At 44.6% G+C, this 23,604-nt stretch overlaps 1 protein-coding gene across 4 annotated transcripts in view; it reads left to right on the forward strand.

Annotated features, from left to right (window-relative positions):
* CNNM2 (cyclin and CBS domain divalent metal cation transport mediator 2) overlaps nucleotides 1–23,604 on the forward strand; it is a 136,772-nt gene that overhangs the window by 86,335 nt on the left and 26,833 nt on the right. For 3 of the 4 annotated variants that reach the window (XR_004903481.1, XM_028512177.2, XM_028512178.2), the window contains exon 2: nucleotides 21,811–21,954. Coding sequence is in view for 2 of the 4 variants with exons in the window: in XM_028512177.2 (XP_028367978.1) it covers nucleotides 21,811–21,954 (144 nt within the window). In the remaining 2 variants the exon portion in view is untranslated. Of the gene's footprint in view, nucleotides 1–1,402; nucleotides 1,497–21,810; nucleotides 21,955–23,604 lie in introns of those variants that run through there. The other variant, XR_004903482.1, reaches the window with a different exon arrangement.

The raw sequence follows: 23,604 nt of genomic DNA on the forward strand, positions 1-23,604 counted from the left end.
AGTTGCCTCAGTGGAGTAGGTATTAATGGAGCTCAACTATTAATATATTTATAATGTTTTATTAATGTCTTAAACTGGATGGTAGGTTCATAGATTTTTTTAAATTTATTGACTGCTTGATTTGAGAGAGCGAGAGATTGATTTATGCATTCATTGGTTGCTTCTTGTATGCGCCCTGACCGGGGAATGAACCCACAACCTTGGCGTACCAGGATGACGCTCTACCCCACCAACCTACCTGGCCAGGAGGGTTTTTGTTTTGTTTTCTTTAAAATACAACTTGCTTCTACAGATTCTTTCCAGGGAATTTATTGTGAAAACAACAATTCTTTTTATTCTCATCAGTTTCTATAGTATTTAAATTACATTAATTACAGCATCAAGTAGAGATATCATAAATAGGTTTGGGAACAAAGATAACCAATTCTGCCCTGGCCAGTGTGGCTCAGTTGGTTGGAGCATCGTCTCGTAAACCAAGAGGTCATGGGTTTAATTCCTGGTCAGAGCACATGCCTGCGTTGTGGGTTTGATTCTGGTGGGGCGCGTGAGAGGCAACCCATCAATGTTTCTCTTTCACATTGAAGTTTCTCTCTCTCTCTCACCCTCTGTTCCTCTCTCTCTAAAATCAATAAGCATGCCCTCGGGTGAGGATAAAAAAATACCACAACTCTTAGTGAACATTCTACTTAATCTTCATCTATGGGGGTTTGCGGAGGACTAGATAAAGCGCTGGTGGGCTGGGCCCCCAGTCAGTGTTTCTTCTGGGACGCCGGAGTGTGGCAGTGAGTTAGTTTGTTACAGGGAGGTCACTTCGAAGATAGTCTGCCATACTGTAATTTTACTTGTCTTGTCTTCCCCACCAGACTCCTAGCTCCTTGACAGTAAAGACTAGCCTTATTTGCATGTGTATTTTTGTTGCGACCCTTAGTGTTTAGTGCCGTACCTAGCATATCGTGAGTGCTCAGTGAAAGTATTTGTTGAAGGAATCCATGACCAGGGGAGACCATGTTGACCTCAAGTGAATTCTGATCTTACAGCAATCTTCACACTGTCTTTGCAAATGTCAGGGTCTGTACGATCATTGCATATAATTTATTCTTTCATCGGTTTTTCTTCTTCTTATTCCCACAGTCTTTGAGTCTTTCTCTGCTCTGTGTCAGCTTCCTTCTATTTATTGTGCATTGCAAGCTACCTGTGTTTATTATCATTCCATTTTCTTGACAAAGATGCAAAAAAAAAAAAACCCCAACAAAAAAACAACACCCCAGAGCAACAGTTTTTGCTGCAATGACACTTTGCACAAAGAGAGATGAGAGTCCTAGGAAAATACAAAGTAGTTCCTTAGTTCTCTATTCTAGAGCTTAACCAATCCCAGGAACTGAAGTCTTCTGTTTCTTCACAGAGGAAATATGACAAAGGCAGTGGCTGTACAAGCTTCCTTCATGGGCCGCCCTCCCCACTGCCTCGTCCGTAGGCGGGAGCAACCACTTCTGGAGGTGAGAGGGGAGGGAGGACGATCTCCGTAACCCGTGTGATCCGCCTAGCCACAGAATTACGGTTCTGAGAGAGAGAGGGAACAATTTGTGGAGTTCCTTCAGTGCGAAAGACTTTAAAACAGAGCAAGCCTACGTAGGATTGAATGCTCGGGTTCTAAAAAATTATGCTCTTTGATAGAAGCCTGTAACCTATGTTTTAAAAGAAGCTACTTATAGCTGAATAATCCTAGTGATCCCAAGATCCTGTTTCTGTAGCTAATAAAAGGTATCACACATGTACGTTTGAGATGATTTGTAGCTTCCAGGACCATGGCAGAGTTCATTAAACATGTAATCATTATCATTTATTGATTACTTACTATATACTGGGCACTGTGTTAAATTCCACATTTTTTTAATTAATTTTTTTCATGGTAAACTCTGTTGAACTCTGTTCTACAGATGACTAGAGTGAGAGGGGCCACGAGAGGGGAGCTGACTTGTTCCCGGTCACACAGTGAGTGAGCAGCAGAACGGAGAGATCCGAGCCCACGTCTGTGTAGCTTTAGTTGAACGCCTTAGGCACCGACAGGGTGCTCTAGGGTCCCATCACACGCACTTGAACTCTAAAAATGGTGACTTTTGGTGAGGGATCAGTGACCAAGGATGGCCTAGATCTTCTGAATGTTATATCAGGAACCAAGGTGATGGTCTGATTAGACAGTTGAAGTATCTTCAAGAAGTTTAAGACAGGTCATTTTTACTGAGGGTGGGGAAAGAGGGGTATGTTTCTAAGATCTTTACATGATAAGCAAATGAATGTTGAGTTCTTTTGAACATTCATTCATTCAGTAAGCTCAATGTATATCTTTTTTTATGTGACAAGCCATCATATTTGAATTCCTGAGACTTGGTTTTCAGGCCTAATTCATGTTGTATATTTAAGAAGACAATGAAAACTCTTTGAAGATAACCTTAAGTTCAATGGGAAGGAGCACAGGGTTTGATTTCTACTTTTTTTTTTTCAAGCTGGCTTCATCTGGGGACAAACTCTTGTAATTTTTCCTAGAATTTGGTGCCAACAGGATTTAAAATAATAAAATCAGTACAATTAAATTAAATAGGAAATAAGAGTCTTTTATGTACAAGGCTTTAGCTTCGGTAACAATTGGTCACTTTTCTGGGAAATGGTTGTTAAAACTACAGACAACCGGCAGTTAACGATTGGCCTCATTCATTGCATTGTGCCCAGGAAGAAAAACAATCCCTTGTGGCAAGAACCACAAAGATAATATTATTTTTCCTAGTTGTTATCCCCCTTCCTATTCTTTTGATTAATTTGAGCTATTTATTCAGCATTTATTGAGAATATTATATACCAGACACTGCTAGTTTCTGGGGCTTTAGATATGAAAGAGAACTCTTGCCCTTGAGAATCTCACAGTGTAGCAGAGGAAAGGGAACATTATAACACAGGATAATAAATGCTCCGATGGAGCTGGTGAAGGCTGTGAGGGAACAGAGAGACAGGATAGCCAAACCCTGCCGGCATGCATGAGGTCAGGAAGGCTTCCGGGGGAGAGGATACTTGAATTGCATCTTTTGAGGAGGAATAAAAGTAGAGAACCCAAGGGCTTCTTAGCAGAGGGAACCATGGAATAGTATATATAGATTGGAGAGTGGCTGAAAGTGTGGTGTGGAATGAGCAAAGATGTGGGACGTGAAGAAGGATTTACAGATCATACCATGATGGGCATTGTAGGCTGTACTGAGCATTTAAACTGTCCTACGTGTGGTGGAAAGCTGTTAAAGAACTTTAAGTAGATGAATAACAGTGGTCAGATTTGCTTTTTAGAAAGATGATTATGGCATCAGTTTGATGACTTTGAAGAGATTACGTTCGAGTTAGAAAGATAGAAGGTTGTTGCCGTTTGGAGGAGAAATAGTGAGGACTTGTAACTGAGGTGAGTTTCCCGTGGGGATGGAGAACAGGGAGAGATTCGACAGGTATGTAGGAGGCAGTCTCACATTTGGAACCTGACACAGAGTGACCAATTTGTCATAGCAGGGTGGAACTCGAGGAGAAGGAGGAATCCAAGATGACTGTCACAACTTCACGTTTTCTGTTTATCCTGGGGCCGCTAGTCAGCAAGAGCAGCAGAAGGGGAGGGACAGGTATGGTGAAGAAGATGACGGATTAGCTTTGGGTGCCTTGAGATGCTTGTGGGACAGGTGAAGAGGACCACGTAGGGATATTTTTGTGTCTGATGTTTCAGAAAAATGATTGGCCTGGGGATGGTACTAGTGTATAGATTCAAGAGTTTTCCGTCTGCAAGTTAATGTCTGCTTTTGTTATCGCTACTTGATGAGTATGTAGTAAAAAGCAGATTTACCATAAAGCTAATTAAGTTTAACCTTAAGTGCTTCCCATGCATGGGCCTTGGCAAGAGCTCTTAAGAATGTGTTTACATGGTTATGTTTTTGTAAGATTTGCAAAATCCAGATATTTTATACAGTTGGTCGGAGCTGTTCTGTTACCACTTTGAATTACCGACTTCTCTTGTGTCTGTGATGTTGGAGTGGGGGAGTTGAGCTGGGGATACATTTAGTTTGCAGTCACATCAATGTGTAGTTACTCCTGGCCATCCCAGTGTGGGAATGCCGCTGAGAAATACCCTGCCCAGTGTGCCGACTCACCTGGAGTGGTGACACACAGATGCAGCACCGGATGAAATGTGTGCAGCTAGAAACCGATCAGCAGAAAAATATTGCACTTACCTGATTCTATCTTAGCCTGAAGGGCAGCCTGATACCAAGGCTGACGTGTAAGACAGTTTATTTGGAACGGGACCCCAGGGAGAAGGAGTTTGGGTTCAAGGACAAGGGAAGAGAAACAGGAAAGAGGGAAAGAAAATTCCAGGACGTGACAGCACATTGGATACAGCTACAGCTACAGGCAGCAGGTGTGCTAGCCTACTTATGGCCTTCTCGGGAGCCTTACGGGATGCCCAGAACTGTCCGCTGCAGCACAGAAGGGGGAAGTACCCTCCCATGGGCATGAGTTCCTCCCCATCTCCAGATCACATGTGCAGAACTCCAGAGTGGGTTGCAGGAGAAGCCGCAAGGCAGACCTGAGAAGCACACTAAGCTGTACCGTGAGCTGGCCGTGTGCTTGCACTTGCTGGGGCCCGAACCCAGCCCGAGCCTGTGTGGAACTGGTGGCTGTGCTAGTGGGGGGAGTAAGCTTGGGGCCTAGGGGATCTTGAGGCGGCGCTTAAAAGATGCCTAATGTTGACAGAGATCCTACTCTCATTCATTCCTAGTCTAAATAAACATTTTCTCCTGTTAGGATTATGTACAGTAATGCAGAGTATAATACAGTTATAAATCTACATTCTTTTTTCCTTATTGATGAGCATCACACAAAATAGACATCAGAATTATTCATGAGACACAAACCTGTAATGGCATTGTAAGTGTCGGTCGCCATGCTGCCACTATTCACTATCTGCGGGATTTTTCTATGTATGTAGTCACACAGACGGGACACATTATGTTTACTGTTCGGTTTTTTCTTCATGTATTTGGATGACATCATGAACATTTGAAAAACTTCTCAAAAGAGTATGTAGATCTCTGATTCTTTATAAAAGCAGCATAATAGTCCATCATATGGCTACCCTAGAATTTATTTCACCAGGCTTCTTCTATTGACAGACATTGAAGCAGTGATTTTTTTCCTCATAGAAATAGAAAAACGTCTGTCTTTTATTTTCTACACACATTAAAGAAATACTGGGGGGAAGGATGAAAATGGGAGGTGAGAAGGAATTGTGAAGGAATTCGTAATAGAGGATGTTTGGCTTTTAAAGTCATCCAATTACATCTTTCCTCCTCTGTAGTGACAATGGCATGTGTACGGTTTCTAGGGACAGGAAACAGAAGAATGAAGTGCTAGGACTTTTATCTCGGCACAGTGAGGAAAACCTCAAAATATATATGCCCCTTCATTTATTTTTTCACTATTTTTGTTTTAATTTAATTTATTTTATTTCTTTTTAGAGGCGGGAAGGGAGGGAGAAAGAGAAGGCGAGAAACATCAATGTGTGGTTGCTTCTCGTGTGCCCCTCAGCTGGGGATCTGGCCTGCAACTCAGGCATGTGACCCTTTGGTTCGCAGTCTGGTGCTCAATCCACTGCGCCACACCAGCCCCCTTCATTTTTCTCAAGTTTATTGTTTGCAGAAAAATTACAGGTGGGATTTTAAACATTGGATAGGATCGTGGGAGTGGGGGTTGAGGGGGACAGGGCAGGGGAAAGCAATGGGGGAAAAACTGGGACAACTGTAATTGAACAACAGTAAAATTTTAAAAAGTACATGGGATAGGAATTTGAACTAGACAGCTTTTAATTTTCCCTCCAACTCCAGGACTTGGTGACTTTGGATAATTGTGATAGTCCTTTTCCCTCATATCTCACGATTATTAATTATAGAATGATTAACTTATATTAACTGCATAATATATAATAGCAATTCCACACCCTCACTCCAACTCAAGGACATCATCAGGAAGGAGTTCATGAGAAGAGGAGATTTGAGTGAGAAAAGAGGAGAAAGGATAAGGTCTTTCTACTTTTAACAAAACCAGCCCCCAGTTTCCCCTCTAAGCAAGTTTAAAAGGAACTGACAACCTCGCCCTTCCCCTTTAAATGCTTGCTCCCAAAGCAAATGCATGGCGTGGTTTGACCGCATCGTCTGGACTTAGGTAAATTATTGCTCCCTGTGGGTGTCACAAGAGGACCCACCTTTTTATGTAGGACTTTGTGTAAATACTGATCTTGCCTCCATATGTGGTAGAAATCATCCAAGAAATTAGTTTAGTTGAAATCAAGAGCTTTGGACTGGAAAAGAAAATATTATTCAGTAAATGAGTATTGGTCCAAAAACTAAGACACAAGGGAGAGAAGAGTGAGTGTTAAAATCAGAACCCTGATATTTAGCCTTAGCAACCGTGTGTTTTTGTATTTCACATCTCCTGGTATTGGGCGTGTTGGACTGTTACTGATGTGTCGGACGGTTGCCTCACTGGTCCAGTCGGTCGTCCGTCCTTACCAAGGCCACAAGTCTGAAGGAAAGACAGAAATAGACTCGCTGGCTCTAAAATAACCCCACAGTTCTATAGAAGAACTACCTGTCTCTTGGGAAAGAGGAGAGGTTCCCATCATCTCAGCCGGAAAGCCATCTTTTGTCTTAGCCATGTTTTCCATTGCTGATCATTTACTAGGAAAACATTCCAGCGAGCGTACAGGGAGAGTGACAGACCACCAAAAAAGATGAAGTGGAGATGCCCGGCATGCCTCACTATTTATGAGAAAATATTTCCCTGAAAGATGGGAAAACTCAAGTCTTTAAATACTCCGGGAGAGAGGAATAATGGAAAAAACTCTTCAGCTTCTGTTCTGCTGGGTCACAAGCTTTTCTCACAAATCACTGTGATGGGACGAGTCACATAATGATTGGAATCTCCTGTGCAGTGACTCACTTGGGCTTCTGGCTGAGGTGCCCGACGGCAAGGCTGGAGCAGCAGCAGGCGGGACGGAGCTGGTGGTGGTGTGGGAGTGGGGCCCGGGCGCTGTTGGTTGGCCTGGGACGCGGACCTTGGTGGGAGGACCCGAGGGGCCATCTTGAGTGGGGTAGGGCTCTCAGATGCCTTGAAGTAAATAATTTGGCTTCTTGTCTTTTAAGTCCAGCCACAGTTTAGTCTAGGTTAATTTTGTTGTTGTTGTTCCAAATGATTACTTTACTTGCTCTTTCTACAAGGAAGTTCGTTGCTCTGGTCTCTCTGGCGCAGCCTGCAGATATCAGCTCGTCTTCGTAGACGGTCGTTGTCTTGGGTTTGGGAAATGAAAATGTAGTTGAATCCTAGTTTTCTTTTGGTATCTGCTTCCCAAACCCCTTTGTGTTGTGGTTTCTGAGTCTGTCAGTCATGGTTCACAAGCAAGACCGGTGGAAGACAGACACACACAGACCGTTCGTCAAGGGATTCACTGTAAGGAACAGGCTTATGTATGTAATTGTAATCTGAGAAATGCCAGCATCCATAGGGCAGGCCATCAGGAAGGGCCGCCTGTAAACCGGCTGGAGCCCGCCAGCCTGGTCTCCCGCCGGCCTGGTCTCCCGCTGGCCTGGTCTGTAATGACCAGGTGCAACTCCTCTCCCCCAGAGGCAGGAGACTTGACTTAGGGTTGTGAACACACAGTGCGATACACAGATGATGTATTATAGAACTGGACACCTGAAACCTGTGTAATTTTATTAACCAGCGCCACCTCAAGAAAGTCAACAACAACAACACAAAAACCAAGCCTGCACCCTGTTTCAGAGGCCTTCCAGCTGATTAAGTCAGCCCCACGCAGGATGTCCTTACTTAAAACTAACCTATCAGGGACTGTGCACCTGCAAAATCCCTTCAACAGCCACTCCTAGGCTAGTGTTTAATGACTGGGCAATGCTACCCATCCAAGCTGACCCATCAAAAAATCCATCCCGTTGTGAGAAGCCAGAGATGCTGCCTGGAGAACGGTCCTGCCACGGAGGTGCGTCTGAGCCTGCACAGTTATGTAACCACCTGCTGTGTGCGTCTCCACCGGGGAGGCCTGGTGTGCTGGCCTTGTCAGGCTGGACCCCCATCCTTCAGTTTTCCAACGTGCACGTAAAAGAAGTTTTCATTGCCTGAAATGTTTTCCTACCGGTGGACATTTAGCGAGCTTTTAAATATTTATTTAAACTTAAAAGCTAAAGCTAAGAGCCATTGCCAATAGAAAACTGAGCACTTATTTCACCCGAGAAGCTATTATTAACATGATCTCTTTTGGGTGGGAGGGAAAGTATACACGGCTATAGAAGGGCAACGCCAGAGATCTTTGTGGCGGTGAAGTGTGGCGCTGTGGCGGTGGCGGCGTCAGTGCCCTGGTCGCATCATGGTGCTGTGGTGTTAGAAGGGGTATGACCACTGGGGGAAGCTGGGGAAAAGCACATGGGATCTTGGGTAAAAATACACCAGATCTTTCTGTTACTTCTTATAATTTCTTAAGAATATGTGATTGTTTCAAAACAAAAATTCTAATTGAAAAACAATTCTCTTTCTAAAGCGAAGAATCCTTTCATAATACAAATAATTATTTTTTAGTTCATTTTTTTAAAGACATGTTTTCTTTTTTTTTTCTTTTTTTTTTAAGTTAATGGAAACAAGTCTTTATTAAGTAACTTTTAATATCAGAAAAATAAAACTCTTATAATTCTCTTTACAGCAAATATATAATATCAGTGCTTTGGCCATCTTAAGTTAAAGGCCCTTTATCATAAAATATATGGTTTTAAACTTTACTCAAAAAAAGACATGTTTTCTTAAGGAGGTAGACATCTGTGTACTAGCGCTGTACTGGGTATAAGTACGTACTCAATACTTATTTGACAACTGGAAGAAAGTATGCCTGAGGGGAAAATTATAGTTGACAGGTGAATACAGTGTTTAATATAAAAATGTTTTGTAAAACTTAAGGTTAAATTCTTAGATGAACTACTGGGCATACTGTAGTAAAAAGATGGCGTCTTCACTTTGTAATAATGATAACTGACAGGAGATAATAGTTATAAAATAATGCCAGACAAGATATAAAAGATAAGTCCAGAGGGAACCTCTAATAATGTGGAGGAGATAGTTTTAGGACAAATGAAATGTCATTTTAGCTCAGAAAATTGTATAGATTGGAAATAAGAATATGTTCAAAGGATTTAGGTAAATCTGTGGATTCACTCACTCAGTAAATTCTTGTGTGCCTACAATGCGCCAGTCAGGAACCGGCAGTTGTAATGTATTTCGGGAACTTTTCCGGCATGTACGTGTCGATGTCCGTGAAGGCGGCCACACGGCCCCCAGATCTGCAGAGGTGGCAGCGGTCACCCTCGGGCTGGAGTTCGTCAGCGGGTGGCAGTTCTGATCTCACTGCATGAGAGGTTTTTATGGAGACGTGAAATTTAACCATTCAACAATAATAAAATAACATTTTATTTTATTTTTAAGTATATTTTATTATGATATTATAATTGTCCCACTTTTTTACCCTTTGCCCCTTCTGCCCAGTAACCCCCTTTCCTCTAGCAGTCACCCCCCCTTAGTTCATGTCCATGGGTCGTGCATGTAAGTTCTTTAGCTTCTCCATTTCCCATTCTATTTTTAACCTCCCCTATCTATTTTGTACCTACTAATTATGCTTCATAATCCCTGTACCTTTCCCCCTACTCTTACCCTTCCCCTTCCCTGCTGATAACCTTCCATGCTATCTCCATTTTTATGATTCTGTTCCTGTTCTAGTTGTTTGCTTAGCTTGTTTTTTTTTTTTAGATTCAGTTGTTGATAGCTGTGAGTTTGTTATTTCACTGTTCATAGTTTTGAATTTCCTTTTCTTAAATAATTTCTTAAATAAATGATTGTTAAATCCTTTTAACATTTCATATAATAAGAGCTTAGTAATGATGAATTCCTTTAGCTTTACCTTGTCTGGGAAGCACTTTATCTGCCCTTTAATTCTAAGTGATAGCTTTGCTGAGTAGAATAATCTTGGATGTAGGTCCTTGCCTTTTATCACTTTGAATACTTCTTGCCAGTCCCTTCTCACCTGCAAAGTTTCTTTTGAGCAATCAGCTGATAATCTTATGGGAACTCTTTTGTAGGTAACTCTGCTTTTCTCTTGTTGCTTTTAAGATTCTCTCTTTATCTTTAACATTTGGTGTTTTAATTACAATGTGTCTTGGTGTGGGCCTCTTTGGGTCCAACTTATTTGGGACTCTCTGTGCCTCCAGGACTTGTATGTCTCTTTCCTTCACCAAATTGGAGAAGTTTTCTTTGATTATTCTTTCAAGTAAGTTTTCAATTTCTTGCTTTTCTTCTTCTCCTTCTAGCACCCCTATGATTTGGATGTTGGCACATTTGGAGGTGTCCCAGAGTTGTTGTTTCTCTCCTCATTTTTTGGAGTTCTTGTTTCTTCACTCTGTTCTGGTTAACTGCTTATTTCTTCCTATGTTCCAAATTGTTGATTTAAACACTGGCTTCTTTCCTTCACTGTTGGTTCCCTGTGGATTTTTCTTTATTTCACTGTGTAGCCTTCGTTTTTTCCCTTATGCATTTGCTGTATTCAATGAGCATCCTTATCACCAGTGTTTTGAACTCTGTATGTGATGGGTTGGCTAGCTCCATTTTGCTTCGTTCTTTTTCTGGAGTTTTGTTCTGCTCTTTCATTTGGGCCATGTTTCTTTGTCTCCTCAATTTGGCAGCCTCCCTGTGTTTGTTTCTGTGTAAGCTTTGACTCCCTGTCTTGGTGTACCTGTTACGTTGTAAGGCACGAACCTTAGGTATTCACCAGGGCAGGGCAATCTGCTTCACAGTTTTGTGGTGCTGTATGTTGGAGACAGGTCAGAAAGGGAAGAATGCCACCTGCTCGTCCCTCATCCTGTTTCCAGTCACTTCCCCCACTTCCTGTATGCGACTGGCGCCCTTCTGGCTGCTGCCCTGGTGCCAAATCCCAGAGTGGTGGGTTTGTGTACATTCTAGGACAGTGTAGGTCCTTTAAATGGACTCTCCTGAGAGACCAACAGTTTCTTCCACCACCCCCATCCCCACTGGTTTTTACAGCCAGAAGTCATGAAGCTTTATGTGATGGGTGCTGAAACCCTGGGCTGCGGGTCTGGACTGGGGCTGGGATCCCTAGGTGTCCCTCTTGGTTTTTATCTGCTACATGGGAATGTGGGACTGCTGTTCCTCTGGCCACTATCACACCATGTCCTCTCTACCCCTCCTTACCCGTCTGGATGAATATTTCTTCTTTAAATCCTTGGTTGTCAGACTTCCATACAGTTTGATTTTCTGTCAGTTCTGGCTGTTTTTAGTTTTGAGGTTAGTTTGTGATCATTCCTGACGGTTGTTCGAGGAGTTGAAGCGTGTCTACCTGTGCCTCCATCTTGGCTGGAAGTCAATAAAATAACATTTTAAAGAGATCCACAAACACAATTCCTTTAAACATTGTCTACAAAGATTTCTTTTCTCTTCTTTTTCAAGTATTTCTATTTTAGGGATGTAGAATAAGAAACTTCAGTTAAGAATGACAAGGTCGGGGTAGGGAGAATGGGAAGGTGGAAACAAACTCATCTTAAATGTCAAGAACCAGGTGTTTGTGGCAAATAGCAGAAAGCCCAGACAGTGAGAGAGGTTGCCCCCAGGCGCAGCCCTGGGGAGCCTGCCTGCAGGCTGAGCCTCCTGGGGCCACCGGGCCTCGTGCCGGGCCCCTGCAGGTCAGTCACCTTTGGAGAATGCATCTGCTTTGCTTGTCCTGGGGGGAGAAAAGTCCTTTAGAGGCTGCGTATCTCAGTAAATGGCTGCCTCCTTAGAGTGTGAATGGCTAAGGAACAGCAGACCTGTTCCCTGAAAACTATTATAATCCACTAAATTAATAGATAAATTCAGGGCTCTATTCAGGAAATGGCCCCATTAAGAAATGTTACCTTAAGAGTAGGGGTATCAAAAAACTCCCCACTCATACAAAAAATTTAATTTTTTAGGAAGCTGTGGTCCCAATTTCCAGCCCAGGAACCCTCCTGGCCGACATGACCTAACTGGGAGTGAGGTCGTGGGCGGCTGAGCCAACTCCCACGGGCCTGGAGGGCAGGCGCTGTCCCATTCGGGAGCTTTGGAGCTTCCACTTACTGGTTGGCCATTGGAATTTTTAGAAGTAGTAAACCTTTTGGTAAAAAGGGGCTTTTGTCTCCCAGAATAGCAACTGTTATCATCACTTAAAACCAGTAATTTCTATATACAGCAAGTGCTTCTATATATATGCTCCTGTATTGTTTATATAGGACTATTTTAAGATCCGTGTTACATTTTTCTGGTCTATTTTATGGTGGGAAACTTCAATTGGAAAAAATGCACTTAGCTCTGATGGAGATGGTAAGGTAAAAAATAAATACTTAAAAAAACCATGAAGTTTGTTGTTTTCATTTTAGCTTTAAACAGGACAGAAATAGTAAGGTGATAGCTGCCTGAGTTACACTGTGTTGCTTCTCCTTAAGCAGATGTCAGCAGTTGTACTCATGTTAGTACTAGATCCGTCACTGTAGTAATCAGAAGACCCGGAGGCGTGGATGTGTAAGAACCCGTCTATGTATTCATTGCAAAAATCTGTGAGAAATGGCTTCATGTGTCTGTGTAATGTGACTTGTAATTCAGGGTTTATATTTCTTTTGATTTTGCAGCCGTTGAATTGAGAGGGAAATGGGTAGGGAAAGGACCTATTCCCGCTATCAGAACGTGGGTGTAGAGACCTAGGCACTCCCAGAGCCCGGATGTGGCAGTGGCAGGCCGCCCCGGTGGGCTGGGTTAAGGCATTGAGTGAAGGGGCTGGGCCACTGTGATTCCTGACCTTACCCCCCAGGAGCGGGGCTCCTTCCTACCTGTTCTGCAGGGATGAGTAAAAACCATGGAGATCATGATTGGAGAAAATCAAATCATTCGATTGGCTGGGCAGTGAGAGCATGAGAGGCATATAGAGACCGAAGGATGGAAGGGTGGCCTGTTTGGGCACTGGGTTCTGATGGCCTTTAAGAAGTTTTTTCTTCAATTCAGTTGTTGATAGGAAATGAACACTTCTGAGTGATTTTGAGCATGTTGTGCTTTAGTAAGTTTTACCTTTTTGTATCTAGGAGTAGGAAAGAGACTGAAGCATTCGATATCATGCTAGACTTGGTGGAGGCTGGGGATGCGGAGTAGTCGGCACGGAGCTCATGAGCTATCAGGGAGGCCATCAACCTGTGGTCCACTGAGGCGCAGGTGTGCAGGTGCAAGTGTGCAGGCGCAGGTGTGCAGGTGATTAGTTGCTGGGTGAGGAGTCCTAAGAACTAAATGATAGTTTTTCATTTCAGAGATTTGAAGGCTACTGTCATGCCTCATCCCGTCCAGGTTTCTCTTCTAGCTAAATGTCTGTGTCCTTTTATTTGTTCCTTATGTTGACATCATTTACATGCATATCTTAGACGGTCCTATCTCCTCAGTTTGCCTCTTATAAAATACAGACCTGAACAAATATTCCAGATATGGCTAGATGTGGTAGGAGAATTACTTCCCTTGTTCTGAGGCTGTACTGCCACTCAGTTAGCATGAGATATGTTGCTGGGTCACCATGTGGTCTGCCTGTCCCTCAGGGTCCTGCTCTCCACAAATAGACGAGGTTGGGAGAGGGGATCCTGATGGAGAGGCCGCAGGAAGGCCCGTCTTTGCCTTCAGGACCTGCAGCCTGCGTAACCTCCTCAGCCACTTCTCTTACCGCTCGCTGTTCGTTCCCCATTCCCTGCTCCTGGCTCCCTCCCCCACCTCCTGCTCGTTCACCCTCTAGTCCATTGTTCTGTAGCCCTTCTGGGTGGTGGTTTCCTGAGTGTACTTTACTGTGTGCATATGTGTGTATTCATTCATTAAACGGGAAGAAATAACAGTGTGGAGAGAAATGAGGGAGAGAAGCAACAGATCTCAGAGTTTGAAGCATGGGTGACTGGAAATCTAATGGTACCATTTTCAGAAGTGGGAACTGAAAGGGGGAGGTGTCATTTTGGAGAGGACAAGCCAAACTCTGTCCTAATGGCACAGGCCTTTTCTCGCTGGGTGAAGCTACCTACCTGGTAGAAGCAGGCTGATTTGTGTCTCCCCGTTAGAAGCAGGAAGGGCTGTCGTAGAAATGACAGTGGACAGGAACTTGGGTGTGGCACTTCAATGGTAATAAATTCTTCATCTTGGACCTTTCTTATCTTGAGCATCTTTTGCCATCAGAATAATCCATCGTGACCTTTTGGCTACATTTGACACTTTAGACGTCTTCTTGAAACAGTTTGGGTTTTGGTTGGTTTGTGTGACCCCCCTGCCCCCGGCTCGGCTTCCCAAGCACCCTTCTCCCGATTTCTCTCCTTGCCCCACGGGCCATCCCTTCTCCATCTCCCCTTTGGTCGTGTCTCATCTCCGTGACCTTTGGGACATTGGCATGCCGCAGGCCCAGCTCGGGGCCCCCTTCTCTGTGCACACCCACCCCTGGGGTGATCTCCCTGGTTTCTGGCAGTTTTTGTCTGTAGCCCACATTGCTCTCACTCCCCGGTATTCTGGAGTTAGGTGTGTAACTGCCTGCTTGACATTTCCACTAGGATGTCTGTCTGGCGTCACACACGTAACTCATTTGAAACTGAGCTGATTTTTTCCCCTTCTAAGCAGGCACCTTCCACGGTCTGCCTCGATAAATGGCAACTCTGGGCAGGTGTTGCCCAGGCCAAAAAGCCTTAGTGTCAGCCTTGACGCTCCTCTTTCTCTCCTGCCCCACGTTCGCTCCATCTGCAACACCTGTCGGCTCTGCCTGTACATCCGGGATCTCGGGACTTCCCATCACCTGCACTCTTACCTCTGGCCCAAGCCACTGTCGCCTGTCACAAGGGTGACTGGAATAACAGCAGGATGTCCCTGTTTGCTGCTTCTCCAGCCCTTCCCCGCTGCCATCCTCCTCCCACCAGCTGCCAGACCTTTTCTCTCCACGGCAGCCAGAGCGGTCCTCTTCAAACTTGACTCAGATCGGCCCCTCTTCCGCTCAGAGCCTCCCTCCAGTGACTTCCCACCTCGGAGTGAAAGCGAACATCTTTGTAATGGTCCGTGATCTGCACACCGTCCGTGTTCCCTCACCCCCCCTCCCGCCCTCTCTGTTCCAGCCACACTGGCCCCCTTGCTTTATCTGCCTTTTCCCAGCCCCTGACCGGCTTCATTTGGCTCCCCAGTGCCCTTCACCTTTGCCCAAATGTCACTTCATTATTAAATGTACTTCCGCCTCTGCTTTTTCGTTCTCTGCAGCACACTTTGCACAGTCTGACGTGCTTTTTTACTGTCTGTTTCCCTAGCGTATGTCTCCCCCACTGGCACGTTGCCTGCGCGCCGGTGCTCTGTTTTGTTCCCTGGGATGTGAGCCTTTTACAGACGAGGCGTCTGGTGAGTGTCTGAGTGAATGAGTGAATTTGCGTGTCTGGAGCTCACTGAATGTCCAGCTGATACAAAAGTTTTATGAGGTTTATTTGAGCCAAAATTTGAGGATGTGCCCAGAAGCAAAATCTCACCAGACTGAGAAAATGCTCCAGAGAATGGGCACTTCTACAGTTCATTTTATACTTTGGAATCAAGGGAGGAACCGTAAGGAGGGTCACTTGAAGTCTACCCGGGGTAGATTAAGGAGGCAGGAGAAAGCTAAGTGGGGAAATCTCTAGAACTGATAAAATGCAGAATAGAGAAACACTTCTTTTACACTGGTGGATACAGGATAGGTATTGATGAACACAGACAGTATGTGGGAAACCAAATAACAAAGAGGGGTTCGGTGGTCTTGGGCTCCGATGCCTGCGGTTTTGCCTTTGAGTGGTCTAGACAAGAAAGTGACTGACATTTCAAAGGTCTGTTATCCTAGATGCATGAGAACAACGGACAGGGCTCGCTTCAGGTAAAGACGACCTCCACCTCTGCTGTTGAAGTTGCAGGTGGGAGGCGGGACTCCCCACCGCGCCCTGCCTGGTTAGGACTTGAGGATCAGACCATCCTGTGTGGTTACGTTTGGTCACAGCTCACTAGGCTTGTCTCGTCCTCCCAATCCCCCACCTCTTCAGAGCTTGTCAGGTTTTCAGAGCTTGTCAGGTTTGGTATATGGCCCCCTTTTTTTCTCTTTAAATTTTTATCCTTTTTATTTATTTTTAGGTGGCGTGGGTAGGGGAGGAAGGGTAGAGAGAAAGAGGGAGGGAAAAACCCACGTGTGAGAGAGACATAGATCAGTTTCCTCTCGTATGGCCCCTACTGGGGATCCGGCCCACATCCCAGGCATGTGCCCAGACTGGGAATCGAACCAGTGACCTTTTGGTTCACAGGCTGGTGCTCAAGCCACTGAACCACACCAGCACGCTCCCTTTTTCATTCACATTACATAGCATTGTATTTTATGGATTATAAATTGTGTTCATATACCTTTCTCACTTGATTAGTTTGTTTACTTTTTGTAAGTCAGTCTAAGTCGAACTCTGTTTAAAGTGCCTGACTTCCTTGACTCGTCCCCTTGGGAGATCTTATGTGTGTCCATCAAAATGTATCCTCCACACACACAACATTGTGGCGATTGCTCGGGGGTGGGGGGTACAAGAGAACTAAATGGTAATGGGAAAAATATATAATAAAGATTAATTTTAAAAAAATCCTCCATCACATCTTGTTTTAGTTATGTGGGACCTAAATTTCTGATGTACAGGGCATTTTCTTCCTGTATTACCTCTTCCACAGAACTCTCTCTTATAAACTTAATTGATTCTTACTTGTTGAATTATTGTAATTTGTATTAGATAAACTGGGAATTCTTTAAAAACAGGCATATTAAGTGCTTCCTTTGCCCCACCCTTGGTTAGTGAGGGGCCCCAGCATGACGCAGCTTTGGGGGAATGATGAAGCCTTGCACTCCATGCGGACGGTGCCCCCTGGAGTAATGGCGACTGTGAACTGTTTTGCTTGAGTTTCTCATAATTGAATCTTCTGTTTTCTTTCTCCTTTTTGAGTGGCATTTTAAGGCCCCACGGACTCCGCCTTGTGCTCACATTGTTAGGTCTTTCTGACTACTGCATGCCCCTTTGTGTCAGCACAGCTGTGTCCAGTTGTTCCTAACCCCATCCTTCTTCATCTTCCCTCTGGCTTTCTCCCTTGGCCATCTCAGTCCGTCCACTTGCTGTTCCGTTTCACTCCATTGGCATCAGCCTTGCGTGATACAAATGAGTCCATATTTTCCACAGTTCGGAGTGCCCTTTGTCAGCCTGATCACTGTCCAGTAGATAAATCCATCGATGTACAAATGGAATCTGTCGTTCAGAATTGGAGCCTCACCTTGTGGTAAGGTTCAAAGATGCATGTGTGGTGGCCTGCTACCACTCCAGGCTGCTTTACCGATCCAGAGAAGAGATGCAAATACATTTTGATTTAGGAGCAGTGGCAGCAACCAGAGGCAGAAATTTGATCCCAAGTTTACTGTTTATAGATAATTTGAGTTACTCAGCACACCTCACAGTGAAGGCATGTCCTCCTGATTCCATCTGTGGAAGTGCCCTGCCTCGGGCACATGGCAGTTGTAGGAAAACGATCACCCTAGGTTATCACTTCATCTTAACTTGCTTACGATTCTGAAGTTGAGTGGAGATGTATCCGTACGGCCCTCTACTCTGAAAACAGGCTTGCTTTGATTCTCTGCAGGATCCCCTTTTCCTCCACTCCTAACCGTTCAAAGTGACTGGAATTCTGCGAGAACTCTTGCAGCTAAACAGAAAGGGCTCTCTGCAAGCCCTAGCTGTGGCGGCCGTGTCTGCTTTGTTTGTCCTATGCACAGTTTATTGGGTTTGCTTAATTTACGTCTATTTAAAGGTTTGTGTTACAAATTGTCTGTAATTGCATATTGTACTGATTGCTGTATTTTCATTCTTTAGAAGTTAAGAATCCACCAGTTAATAAACTTTTTTTAGTTTTTGGCTTGGTCTCTTGTTAGTTTCCCCAAAATTGCTTTTCTGCTTTGGGTCCTGACTTAATCCCTCCAGTGCTCAGGTTAAGAAGGATGCTATTTGAGGTTTTACACTTGCTGTATTGACAGCTTGTTTGCATTTTCCTCTCGATTTCTCCATTGACGAGGCTGCCGGCGGAACTTCCTGCAGTGAGTGATTCAGTGGGGGGTGGGTGCATTGTATTGCCAGTCTCCAAAAGGGTGATTAGTGAAGAGGGTTGTCTTTTTTTTTTTTTTTTTTTGGTATTGTTTACCAGAAAGAAGGTTCAGAAAACAGGACTTCTCACCAGGAATTCAGAATCTGAAAGAGTGGGCTCTGGGACAGACGCAGGAGTTTCAGCATTGGAGGTGGGGGTGTGAAAAGCCCCACAGAAAATTTAATTTTTAGTCTAAGAAGCCTCCCGCACAAGAACAGTTTCCCCGAGAGTAAGGCCCTTTCCAGTCGGATCTGTTGGTGCTCTCGAGCTGGTATTTCAAGTATGTCCATCTGCATGTAAACGAATTGCTCCAAGACAATCTGATTATGCGGTAGTTACTTTGGTGAGAATAGCGCCTCAGTGGAATGGAAACTTCATTTGAGTCTAATATTAGACCTTGCTTTGGAAAATTCCTTTTAAATGATCACAAGCTGGGAATAGCAAAAGAATTTAACTTTCGACAGACAGCATTGACCAAGAATTTTTAACTGCTTATGTTTGGGTTCTTGGGAAAGCAGATGTGAGAAACTGACCGGACTGAATTGACGAGCCTCGGATCGACTGGACCGGATGAGCCCATGTTTATATCTGTGGCTGATAGGTTTTGCTCATAGTCTCGTTTGCTGAAAATATTTTCATTCTTTGAGCATGACCGTGCTAAGGATGAAAATTGTTAGGATGCCTAATTGTCTAGCAATCTAACCTTGTAGGCTTCCAGACACTGTTGCCTCGAAAGGGGTCTGAGCCAGAGCAGGAATGGGCCAACAGCCCCACGGAACCAAGGGCGGTTCCTGCTCGAGCGAGCGCTGGGAACGCATCAGACCTGGCCCTTGGGGAGCCTTTCCCTTCGTCTGGTGTCCCAGTGAACTGGACCAACTCACGGTTTCATGTAAACGTTATTTAAAGGACTGCCTCCCCCACTCTGACCCCCCCCCCCCCCAAAAAAAACCCATCCTATGATTTAAAAAGAAAACAATATACGTGTTAACTGATCTTGGAGTTTCTGTACTATGTGTGCTTGGCTTACTTTAAGGATATGCTTCAGATGCCTCACATACCTTGTACTGGGAACACCAGTACTGGTGTGAGACACGAGTTTACTGTTTTAAAAGGTCTTTCTGAAATTGAAGTGTACCTTTTAATCACAGTGTATGTTTAACGTAGTGTTTTTCTTTTCGTTGCCCAAGCTGGTAGTAAATTGATGATGCCTTATAATTGAAGAATATTAGTCAATTAATAGGAGTTACCATTTATTGATCACCCCATGGACCCCAGGCACTGTCTTTGTTCTAGATACCAACATTATATCTCTGAGGTTCACAACAATCCTGTGGGCATTAATTATTATGAGCCTGGTTTGGAGGCGAGGAGACCGAGGCTCAGAAAAGTTACGTAGTTTGCTCATGAACACACAGCCAGTAATGGTGAACTAACTGGCAGTGTCGGAGTTCCAATCCAGGACCTTTCGACTGGGAGCACATGTTCTTCCCTGTGGGTTAAACTGTTTGGTATTTACAGTGTTTGAAATTAAACCTGAGAAATTCACATTTACTTATTTTCTCTTCTTTTTTCTTTTTTTTTTTAGAGAAAGAGAGAGAGAAACATCAATTTGTTGTTTCCCTTATTTATGCATTCACTGGTTGTTTCTTGTATGTGCCTTGACCAGGGATCGAACCCATGACCTTGGTGTATCAGGACAATGCTCTGACCAACTGAGCTACTCAGCCAGGGCCTATTAATTCATTTTGTATTTAGTTATTTATTATCTTTTAATCCTCACTTGAGGACATATATATTGATTTTAGAGAGAGGAGAAGGGAAGGAGAAAGGGAGAGAAACATTGATGTGAAAGAGAAACATTGATCAGCTGTTCCTCATATGTGCCCTGAATGGAGACCAAACCTACAACCCAGGCATATGCCTTGACTGGGAATCGAACCCACAACCTTCTGGTTTGGTGGACGATACCCAACCAACTGAGCCACACCAGCCAGGACATCATTTTGAAAGGACAACAATAAGTCCATTTTATGTTAACCTAAATAACATTTAACTTAAAAATCACTATTGTCCAAAACAAAAATATTAAGAAATGTTATTATTTTACCTTTTTTTGCAAATGTCTTTATTATCTAGCAAATTAGAAGGCAACTGGATTCTTTTCTGCATTTAATCAGTGCAGTAGATGTTTTAGTTGAAATGTGTGGAGAAAATCTGGCCTTACACAGATATATGTATTTGGAAAAGGGGGGTCTATTTTAATAGTCTTTCTGGACAATTGCAGATACTCTGTTTTGATACTACACCAAAACTGCATAAGTGATGGTTTCTTAAAGGTTCGTTGCTTTTCTGTTTTAGTCTTCTATTTTCTTTAAAGGTTTGTTGCAATGTAGAATCTGAAACTACACCAGTGGACTTTGGGTGCAGTCACACTAAAATCCTTTGGTTTGAATTCTTCCTTTCAAAGAATTCTGAATAAGATATTTAGATCCCAACCCACTCCAAGAAGTAGTTTAATTCCTCCCCGTCACCCACCCTGAGGGGGGCTAGACCTGTTGACATGCTTCCCAAGACCAAAATCAGGGAAAGGGAGGAATGAGTGACTTTACAGTGGAGAAACCCGAGAACGTTCCCTGAACACCCAGGTGGCCAAGGTGTGGCTGCCCGTGCGTCACGTGGCGGCCAGCGCTGCTGCTGCTGCTTTCCGTGAATGTGACGGCCTCCTTTCCTTTGTTTCTAGGAAAATGTCTGCCACGTAGGTCTAAGTACCGTGGTCTGCCTGGTAGTTATTCTTTCAAGTAAAGTGCTGCTCAGTGAGAAAAGCGGCCAGAGACCACGGCACACGTCGTTTGCTCCCGATGCCGCGGAAGTGTCTCATGGCCCTCCCCGTGGTGTCACGTAGGATATTCACAGACAGGTGCTTGGGGGGTCAAGATTCAATGAAATTTAAGAGTTTACTGCCTCATGAAGGGCATTCTTAAGAGAAATGGACCCCCGCCCCCTTTTTTTACTAGGTGCGGAGGTGGAGGCTCCGGTGACGCCAGGGCGCCCGCCCGCTGTCCTGCGGGGTGCCCGGGCCCCTGTGCGCCCTGGGCTCAGACGCCGGCAGTTTGGCTTCACAGACCTTCTGTGAGGACCCTGTGCATCCTTAGGGGTCCCCGGAACCGCTCTCCCAAAGGAAAGTGGCAGTCGCTGAAAGGTCACACAGGAAGAGCACACTTTACTGAAGACCAGTTCCACTGGGAACAGAGGGTGACGTGGGGGCAGCGCAGCGTGTGGAGAAGGTGGTCCCCCCTGGCTTGACTGGTCTTGCCCTGGGTGCCCAGGGAGCTTTCCCAGCCGTGGTGTCTCCTTACCAGTCTACGTGCCGAAGTGCAGACTTCGGTAATCTGCTCTCTGTGTTTGCTGCTGCTGTTTTCTCCATGATCATCCCTAAGACTTTATTCAGGAAATTCAGAAACTTACCTCTTGACTTTTGTTTTCTTTTCTTTGAAGGTAAATCTCACCTGGCTATTGTGCAGCGAGTAAACAATGAGGGAGAGGGGGACCCATTTTATGAAGTTCTGGGAATTGTCACCTTAGAAGATGTGATTGAAGAAATCATCAAATCTGAGATTCTAGATGAAACAGATTTATACAGTGAGTAGCATCGCCTGAGGGTCATTTCCCCACATCGTTGCTTCTGTGGCCACGTTGGTTGTGAGTCACCTGACGTCCCTCCAGGTGTCATCCGCCCATCTCCAATCGTGCGCCCTGCGTGTGGGTTGCGCATAACCCATCGGTGCCGTCCTGTCCCTTCACCGGCGGTGGGGGGAGGGGGGCAGTGGGGCAGGTCCTGTGATGTCAGCTGGCAACGTGTGTGTGTTGAAAAACCAGCCTTTCCTAACCATTAATCTGGGCACCACTTGCCCTGACCAGAAAACTCCATTTTGCACAGTTAGGTAAATTATTTTCAGATAAACTTCTGTTTCTACTTAAGGTCACAGATCAAGTACTTAAAAAGTGGCAGGGATTTGTTAAATTGGTGATAACAACTGTTTACATTTTCTTGCTCCTGTGGATCACGGTGGAAGTGAGGTTTGCATGTGTAGTTTTGCCGGGGCAGTGGCGGCGAGGTGGGGTATAGGAGGCAGGACAGGGTGGGATACACAATAAAAATGTGTTTTTCTGCCCTGGCTGGTGTGGCTCAGTGGACTGAGCACCAGCCTGTGAACCAAAAGGTCAGTGGTTCGATCCCGGTTGGGGCGCGTGCCTGGATTGCGGGCCTGGTCCTCAGCTGGGATGTGTGGGAGGTGTGTTGATGTTTCTCTCACCCTCTCTCTCCCTTCCCCTGTCTCTGACAAGAAATAAGTAAAATCTCTAAAGGGGGTTTTTTCCCTTTTCGGCTTCTCTGCCTTCCTGGGGGTGGGGTGAGGAGTGGCGTGGATCCGCAGGGGGAGGGAATGGGGAACATCCACACCTGTTTGTCCAGGACAGGCCTAGATCCTGGGTTGAGTGTGGAACCTGAACCCTGTCCTACTTAAACCTACAACTGGGTCATTGGACTGTGGAACTTAAGTCTTCCTTAGCCACACTCTTAGCTAAATAAGATTCTTTCAAGATTCCAAAATGTCAAAGATGGCCAAGGCACGAGATGTTTGGGGTCTCAGAGATGGGATAGAGGAAGAGCACGTGGGCTCTGTTTGTCCTGTTGGCTTTGGAAACATGATTTGGAGGGGAGAAGTGGATTCTCCAAACGGCCTGTGGAACTCAGGACAAACCCCACCTTGCTCCAAGCAGAGTGATTTTGTTTGGTTCCATGGGAATGTCCCTTATTTTTTAAAGATTTTATTTATTTATTTTTAGAGAGAAGGGAAGGGAGAGAGAAAGGAATATCAGTGTGTGGTTGCCTCTTGAGTGCCCCCTTCTGGGGACCTGACCCACAACCCAGGCATATGCCCTGACTGGAAATCGAACTGGTGACCCTTTGGTTCACAGGCCGGCACTCAAATCCACTGAGCCACACCAGCCAGAGTGAATATCCCTTATTTTAAAATTGAGAGAGGCTTCTATGTACTGTTAAAAGAATAAATTTTATATTAGCCAATGACCTGCTTCTGAAAGGTATCTTATTTTTTCCTCACATCTGTGTAGTGTTCTTAAAAAACACCAGTTCCTGTGTGGTTTATCCTTTTGACACTTGGAGAATAGTTGGAGGTCTCACAGTACAGAATATTGTGTGTCTACATTCTTTTCATTGTTCCTCATAGTGACTCTTTGATACCAAGTGTGCCTGTGTATACTTAACGT

Source organism: Phyllostomus discolor, chromosome 5, assembly GCF_004126475.2.
Source record: "Phyllostomus discolor isolate MPI-MPIP mPhyDis1 chromosome 5, mPhyDis1.pri.v3, whole genome shotgun sequence".
NCBI classification, from domain to species: domain Eukaryota; kingdom Metazoa; phylum Chordata; class Mammalia; order Chiroptera; family Phyllostomidae; genus Phyllostomus; species Phyllostomus discolor.